The following is an 8,574-nucleotide window of genomic DNA, read 5'->3' on the forward strand; positions in this document are numbered from 1 at the left end:
TAAAGCCTGTAAAGGACAACCAGCTGCTGCTGAGAGGTGAAAGGTTCTCTTTCCTCAGCTCATCCCTCATCACTACAGAGCAAAAATTTCACACCAGCTCAGCAGCTCATCAGATCCCTCTGTGAGCCACTTAAACTCATCTTACCAAACACTGGTGGGAGCACAAAGAGAGTGTGGCTGTGGAAGCAAAGAGGGAGCAGAACCTTCCCCCTTTGGCAGAAACAAAGAGCTGGACCACCTCAGTTTCCAAAGAGGCAGCCAGGAAGAAGAGGCATTTAGATGCTCACTCAGGAGGAGCAGGAGTGGAAGGTAAAAGAAAACACAGTGGCAAGATAAATTGCTAGCAAAGGAGGCTAAGGAAGGAGAAGGTACTGTTTCCTCACACAAAACAACAGGACAGTTTTAAGTATGCCAAGAGCACAACCCACTTCATAATGATAAAGGCAGGATGACATGAAAAGCTTTAAAGGGCTCCTATGTGAGTTCAGCTGGGGTAAAACAAGGATTAATGGAAAGATGGCAGCAGAAAGAGAAAACTGAAGGAAGTGCTGAATCACAGATGGATCAACGGAGGCACTTGGGATAAAACAGTGTCATCCTTTTAAATTCCTGGAAGCAGACAACGAAAAACCTTCCAAAGCCGTAAACAAGCAGATTCCTCGGGGGTAAACCTGGAACAGAAGAATGGAATGGGATGGGATAGGCTTTCAGCTGGAAGAGACTCACAACCATCATCTGGTCCAACTGCCTACATCCAATCTTCTTAAGGAACACCAGAAACAAACCAAGCGCTAAAGAGAGAACAGCAAGATGAATTCCCCTGCCTGATCCAACTAGGAAATTTTAAACACACGGAAGTGTATATTGATGTGAAATGCATACAGTGATAAGAAGATGAAAAGCCGCCACCAGAAATGAAAGAAAAGCTAATTAGATAAGTCAGAACTAGGAATTCAAAGGAAAAAAAAAAAAGAGAAAAAAAAACAGGAAAATGTTTGCGCTGGGTGAACTGCTAACAGCACCAAAGCTACACTCGGGCTCAAGAAGTGCAGCGGTATCGCAGGAAAAGCTCCACTCAAGCAAAAAAGCTCCGTTACGACCTTTATCGGCTGAACCTTTTTTTATGCACCGAAGCCCTGACCCGGCCGCCGCAGGTGCGCGGGGGTCACCGCGACACGTGCGGGAGCAGCCCCGGGACGGGGCAGGAGCTCGAGGTCTCCATATCGCGACACAGCGACAGCGCGACACACACACGGGGGAGCGGGGGGCCCACGCGCGCCGGGCGCTGCGCATGCGCACCCGCAGGCACCGCCCCTCACGTTCCCGGAGGGGCGGCGGGCGAGGCGGGAACCCCGGGGCGAAGCGGGACCCTCCCGTCCCTTCGCCCTTCTGCCGGCCGGGGGTGGCCTCCCCGCGCAGCAGCACCGGCGGCGGTGGGGGCGGCGGGTGTTACCTGCGAGGTGAACATGATGCCGGAGTCGATGAGGAAGCTCATGGCGGCGCCCGCCCCGCTCCCGGCACCGCGCGCGGTGCGCAGGCGCGCGGGGGCCTGCCCGGGGGGCGGGGCCAGGGCAAGGGGCGGGGCCAGCTGCGGGGAAGCTCCGCCCCCCTGACGGGACGAGACGCCCCCCGAGGGGAAACGGGAGTGATCCCGGCGGCGGGAATGTGGGAATCTGAGCCCTGCTCCTGGCCCCTGCCGAGACTCAGCGCTGCGGGTGCCCCTCAAAAGCCACCCCCTGCCAGCCCGGGGGACGGAAGGAGGTGTCCTGGGGATGGAGATGTCCCTGGGATCGAGGTGTCCCGAGGATCGAGGTGTCCCGGGGATCGAGGTGTCCCGGGATGGAGGTGGGCTCCTGGAGGGACAAACACCATTCTCTGGGGTCCCCAGCGCGGGTAGGACGTGGAGCTGTCGGAGCGAGTCCAGAGGAGGGACACCGAGATGATCAAAGGGATGGAGCAGCTCTGCTATGAGAGAAGTGGGATTGCTCAGCCTGGAAAAAGAGAAGGCTTAGGGGTGACGTAATTGCAGCCTTCCAGTACCTGAAGGGAGCCCGCAGGAAACATGGAGAGGGACTATCTACATGGGCATGTAGTGACAGGACGAGGGGGAATGGATTCAGACTAAAAGAGAACAGGTTTAGATAAAATATTAGGAAAAAAATCTTCCTTGTGAGGGTGGTGAGGAACTGGAACAGGTTGCCCAGGGAAGTTGTGGATACCCCATCCCTGGAGGTGTTCAAAGCCGGGTCTAGTGGAAGATGTCCCTGCCCGTGGCAGAGGGGTTGGAACTGGGTGATCTTTAAGGCCCCTTCCAACCCAAACTGTCCTGTGGTTCTATGAGTTGCCCTTTTCCCACGCTGTGACTCCTGTGCAGAAGTGGGTCAGCAGTGGACAGTGATGCTCCATGACTGTTCCAGGCCCATCTTCCCACCTAAGGGGAGATAGATCTCCCGTGTGGGGCCCTCTCCATCCTCCCTCCACCCCGAGAGCAGCGCTGCAGATGCCTTTCAGGATTTGCAATCATAATATATCAAGGAATGGGGCCAGAAGGGAAGTAAAAGCTCAGACAGGGGATTTCCTGATGCCTATCGGTGTGAGATCTAATCCTTCATGTCACAATCATGTCCCTGCTTGAACTCAAGGGCGTCTGAATCTTTTTTTTTTCTCTCTTAAAAACACATCTTGAGGAAATAGCCTCAAGTTGCATCAGGGGAGATTTATATTAGATATCAGGAAACATTTTTTCGAGGAAAAGGTTGTAAAACATTGGAACAGACTGCGCAGGGAAGTGGTGGAGTCACGATCCCTGGAAGTGTTCAAAAAAACGTGGATTTGGTGCTTGAGGACATGATTTAATGGTGAGCATGGTGGTGCTGGGTTGATGTTTGGACTTGATGGTCTTAGAGGTCTTTTCCAACTTTAACAATTCTATGATTCCATGATTCTCACCATTGCCACTCAAAACAATCTGCATCTGGAACAGGGAACCATATGGGAAGGGAAGAATCAAGCTGGGAGTTTAACAAAGCAAGGAGTCCCTGCTGATTGAAAATCAGGAACCTTTATTTGTTACAACTCATTCCACTAGGAAAACAAATCTATGTTTGGTTGTGCCAAGTCACCGGATTAGTCCCAGAGTCTCTTTGATTGTTTGGTTTCTGTCTTGCCCTCAGTCATCTTGGTTTGAAATTTGTCTCCTTGTCTACAGCATTGCAAAGAGAGAAAATCATTCAGATTTCACGGAGAAATGAACTGAGGGAGGAGATTATCAGAGTATCTGATCTGAGGCCTTTTACTTTACAGCTGATGATATTGCTGCCAATCAGTGCAGAGCCGAGATCAGGCCTTCCCTGTTCTTCCTTTCTCTATCTGCTACTTAGAAACTGTTCTTTTCTAAAGTGATGAGATTCCTGAGTTTGGAGGCATTTGTGGTTGTTTTGTTCTGCGTTGGTAGGTTGTGGGGCAATGTTAGCTGTTGGTTCCTGTTTGAAGACAGAAGTTAACAGGAAATCCTTTGAAAAATAAATCATACAAAGCCAAATTCTGCTCTTGTTTACACCTTGGCAACTCCACTCACTTCAACACAAGGTTAAAAAACAAGGCAGAGTTTGGTCATAGGTCTTAAACTTTGTTCTTTGCATGTGAGGAGAGGCAGCGTGTGAGGAAGGAGGGCTGACCCGTACATTGACAGATTTCCGCTCAGTTCCATATTTTATTCTGCCATATATTAAAGTGAATGTGGCTGTTTTATGTTCAGTTTGTAGAGAGAACTAAAATCAAGTCTTTTAAGTAAAGCGGAAGGGTGCAGCATATTGAATTAAGTCATGGGTTTTGGCCAAGAGTATATTTAGAAACAGCACAGGTTTCCAGAAGATGCTACAGGGCATATTTATGACAAATAGGCTTAGCTGGCAGCCAGCCATCCATTTTCTTTTCTCTTCTCTCCAGAGGTTTTCATAAACAAGAACTCTGAAGCTGGAAGTATTCCCACATCGCTCTGATTTCTGCGTTTCTTTGGAATTTATTTGTGATGAGTTCAGATGATGATGTTCACTGGCAATAGATGGACTCCTTCACAGGGTTGTCTATGACTCTTCTTTGAACTAACATATATGTATTGAGTTAGTTACCTGGACATTTTTGTCCCAGTAATTCTTCATATAGTTAAGTAGAAGGATTGAGGGGGGAAAAAAAAAAAGCATTGCCCATGATAGTTCTGGTTCCCTGCTATACCAGGTAAATAGAGGAGCCAGCACATAGATGTTCAGTTAAAATACTTTAAAGTTGCTGACCTTCTTAAAATCCAGAAACACCAGATTTGGTGGCGGGCTGGGTTTAATTCATGTCTCAAGTTGGCCTGCCTTGTCCTTAACCCAGACGATGAGCTCGCAGGTCTCCCCACTTCAGCCCCTGCCTGCAGCCTGCCTGTCAGCCAGCATGCTGTGCCAGGAGCTGGAATTCCCTGCTGGCCTCCTGCACAGCCTCTGCCCTGCAGCTGCCTGTAAGCCAGGATTTTCTGGTACGCTCATCTGTAACTGGGTTTCCTTACCCCGATCACCCTTCAATCCAACTGTCCCCTGAGCTTCAGGGAAACACCACGGGAGCCAGTTTTGCCATTTAAAGTTGCATCATAAATTCTTTCCTACCTTGTCTTAAAAGATTTTTGATAGGATACTCCATGATTTTCCAAGCAAAGTAGCCTTTCCACCTTGGAAACCAATAAATGGCTGGTTTGCTTTTACTATGCCAGGCTGGACCTAGCAAGGCGAAGGCCAGCAGTCTTTGTTTTTTTCAAAATGTTCTGTCCGTAGCTCTGTAATCACCATTTCTATTCAGTGCTGCTTCATCCCAGATCAGCAAGCTTTAAAGCACACAGGTTTTTGTGGACAGAATGTTAAAATGCAGTCCTCTGCACTTTCAGATGGATTTAAAGGCACACTTGACACTGAAATTAAAGGGAGCTGGAAAGACCTAAGCCTCTTACAGTTCCATGATTTTATCTGTTGACAAGCATACTCTCTTTTTTTTTTCTTTTTTGTTTTTCTTTTTTTTTATTTGTGATGCTTTTTCCAAACCAGTTACACAACACAATTCTGGTCTCAAGCAGCTTCTGTAGCTACCAAACATCAGTTCATAGAATCACAGAATCATAGAATGGTTTGGGTTGGAAGGGATCCTGAAGGATCATCTCATTCCAACCTCCCTGCCATGGGCAGGCACACGTTCCACTAGACCAGGTTGCTCAAAGCCCCGTCCAACCTGGCCTTGGACACTTGCACAGTTTATTCTGTGTGTGCAGTGCCTGGTTAGTTGGTGTGGGACAGTCTAAACCAGCTCTACCAGAACACCCTGGAGAGGCAGAAAGTGCCCTGCACACGTCATCCCACCATGCAGTGGCTGCACTGAGCTTTCAACTTGGGGTATCCCATGGGATAGGTAGTTCAGGCTGGAAGGGACCAGCTGGCCCAACCTTCAGCTCAATGCAAAGTCAGACTAGGGTGCACAAGGCTTTTCCCAGCCAAGCTTCATCCCCCACGGATGAAGATCCCACCCCGCCTCTGGGCACCTGCTTTAGTGCTGAACCACTCTCCTCTTGAACAATTTTTTCCCTTGTCAGAATTTTTTAGTCAAAGTTTTCCTTCCCTGCTCATTGTGATTGTTGCCTCTGATCTTTTGCTGTGCACCTCTGTTGAGAGTCTGCCTCCATCTTCCCTGGAACTCCCCTCCATTGAGATTCTGCCTCCATCATCTCTGGAACTCCCCATTAGGTACCTGACCCCATACCCCTAGCCCCCTCCTCTCTAGGCTGCACAAACCTTCAATGTCTCTTTGTACATCAGGCTGCCGAGAGAAAAGCTTGAATTGTTGATAGATAAATGAGTCTTGCCTCTTCTACTGAAATAGGTGCATGCCAAGCTGGTTGCCAGGAAAGGATTGTGTGCCAGGCTATGTCTTGGCAAATCGACACACATCCGTTTGCCATGGTTACTGCTCAGCTGTATAAGCACATTTGGTGTTGGCAAAAAGCCTTTCCTGAGCCATGTTAAAAGGTTTAGCACACACAGAGCCTGAAAAATGGTGGTGTCATTCTTTTGGGGAAAAAACTTATTCCAATACTTAGACAAGTCCCCCGATTTTGGTACGTTTACCCAACCCTGGCCCTCAGGAAATCTGGCACCATGTACTGTTTTATCACAACTGCCTTGGGCTTCCAGGAAGGCTTTAGTCTAGTTCTCATGGATGTTCCTGCCTTTACTAAACAAAACTACGCCTAGGCTAGGATTACTTTCAGTTGTCAGCCTGAAAAGCCATTTTCTATACAAAACAGCAAACTGCCACCTTTTTTCATCATTGTGTGACACAGCCGCTCTTTAAATGTAAAACTGCACAGTCAGTGAGTTACTGAGTGGCAGGAGAGATGGGACTTCCCCCCTCAGTAAGTAGATTTCATGCCCACACAGACCTAGAGAGCAGAGATCCCCCCCACAAATCTCTCCCCTCCTACAGGAGGAGGAATCTGTGCCTCATTTTGTTTCAGCACTAAGAGATTGTTGGTGTCTATGACACTGAGTGGTTTGAAACAGAAGCCCAGCAATACACTGTGTGATACAGCCCCCTCCCTTGCAAGGACTTTAAAACAGTCAGAGCTCCACCAACCCGAACCCCGCACTCCAGGAACTGCCTTATTTAAGCATAAATTCTGCCCCAGAATGGATGCTGGGGATGAAGAGGGGTCCATGTAACCACACTCACCACAGCTTCATATCTGGCAAGGCCAAGGCTAAGGTGGGAGAGAAGGATGAGGTAATCAACAAAGTCTTTTTTTACCCATGGCAAATCCACGTCCATGTTAATGTTGTCAGTGCAGTGCAGTGTTCACATTTCCAAACTACTGCCCTTCTGGTCGAGGAGTCATAAATTAACCGAGTTAGCAGTTCTGCCAGGAAATAACAAGGATACCATGCATTTCAGCAGTGCTTTTCATCAGATCATTCCTACTTACTTTACAAACAGAATTAAGGAAGCCTCACAACATCCCTGTGAGGTAGGTGGAAATTCTTACACCCATTTTTACAGGTGGAGAAAACAGGCACTGAGAGGTAAAGTGATTATCACAGCAAGTCAGAAGCAGAGCTGGAAATAAATCTAAGATTATTATCCTAGGTCCACTGCTCTAGACACTAGAGAACACCAACCTCCACATGCTATTGTAAGCTAAGAGACTACCTTTCTCTTCTACTATCACCTCCTTTGGTGATTTTGACACTTGCATTTTATGCTCCTTGCAGAGAGCCATGTGATCAGTTAGTAATTTATTTGCACAGGGAGCCAAGGGGGTAAACACACCTTTAAATGATCCAGGCATGGCTCTAATTATCCAGTGACTTCCCCCTTCCCAAGGAGATAATTTTCCCTGTTCTTCATATATATATATATATATATATATATATGTATGTTTTGCATAATTATTTGTAAGTAGAATCATACAGTGAATCCACAGCTCTGAGGCTGTTATGCAACTTCGCTAGGAATTTCTTGAATAAACATTTAAATTTGTCTCATTGAGAGGGAATAAAACACATTTATATGCTATCACATCCAGAAATAGCAATAATCCTTTGCTCATCTGTAGGGCCTTCCATCCAAGGACCTCCCTTTCCATTACTAGCACAATATATCAAGCCTCACATCATCACTGTAAGGTAGAAGATTATTCCCAATTGCACAAGAAGGAAGAATGACTCGCTGACAGTCCCACAGTGATTTCATCGCAGAGATGAGGCTGAGTGCCGGAAGACCGGACTATCAGTTCCCTGCCCATGTCCTGATGCCGTGGCCCGTCCTTGGCGGCTACAGATTCACCAACAGCCTGGCAGGGTACTTGAAAACTGGCTTTTTTAAAAAAAAAAAAAAGAAAATCAAGCAGTTGACTGGATGCAGGAGGAAGACGCTGGCTCGTCTCACTGCGCAGTCGTGACCCGGAGGAAGAAACAAGCGTTCCCGCGGCGGCTGTGGAAGAACTACAGTGTCCATCGAGTGCATATAGTGCATTTTACAGAGGCTCTCCAGTGAGAAAGAATGACGTACCCAACATGTGGTGATCAAAGACTGGCCTGCCTGACAGCCCTGTTGTGAACCATACGCTCCTGATGAGAGTAAGCACTCATCTTTAAGTAGCCCCGGGGTCTAACGAGGGTATGAATGTCAGAGGTTGAGAGCAGGAGTGGAATTGTTAATTAGAAAGCAACAAAGGTGGGCGTGATTCATCTAGTGATTCATCTAGTCCAGTGAACTGTTATCTGGAAGGGTCAGATGCTCTGAAGAAGGCAGAAGACCCCTCATACCAAACCTTTACAGGGTTTTGGGTTTTACCTACAGGAAAGTATGTTTCCAAGCCCCTTCAGCAAGTAGGTTGGTTGATGCTCAGAACCGTTAAAACTCTCTTATATCTTTCTGTGGGAAAAATAAAAAAGTAATAGATCCCATCTAGTATAAATGTGGTGATTTTCTTGTTCATCTAAATCTTTGCCCTTTCTTGAATTCTAGTATCTTGAATTGGGCACAGTGGACTCT

At 47.5% G+C, this 8,574-nt stretch overlaps 1 protein-coding gene across 5 annotated transcripts in view; it reads right to left on the minus strand.

Annotated features, from left to right (window-relative positions):
• Window positions 1-1,543, minus strand: part of GPR89B (G protein-coupled receptor 89B) — an 18,228-nt gene extending 16,685 nt beyond the window's left edge. For 2 of the 5 annotated variants that reach the window (XM_027692583.1, XM_027692582.1), the window contains exon 1: window positions 1,454-1,543. In XM_027692583.1, the coding sequence (XP_027548384.1) occupies window positions 1,454-1,495 (42 nt within the window). In that variant the 5' untranslated portion in view covers window positions 1,496-1,543. Of the gene's footprint in view, window positions 1-1,079; window positions 1,100-1,141; window positions 1,271-1,453 lie in introns of those variants that run through there. The other 3 variants (XM_027692584.1, XM_027692585.1, XM_027692586.1) reach the window with 3 other exon arrangements.
• Between the last annotated feature and the right edge of the window lie 7,031 nt (window positions 1,544-8,574).

Source organism: Neopelma chrysocephalum, unplaced genomic scaffold (assembly GCF_003984885.1).
Source record: "Neopelma chrysocephalum unplaced genomic scaffold, ASM398488v2 Primary Assembly neopelma1_87, whole genome shotgun sequence".
Lineage (NCBI taxonomy): Eukaryota > Metazoa > Chordata > Aves > Passeriformes > Pipridae > Neopelma > Neopelma chrysocephalum.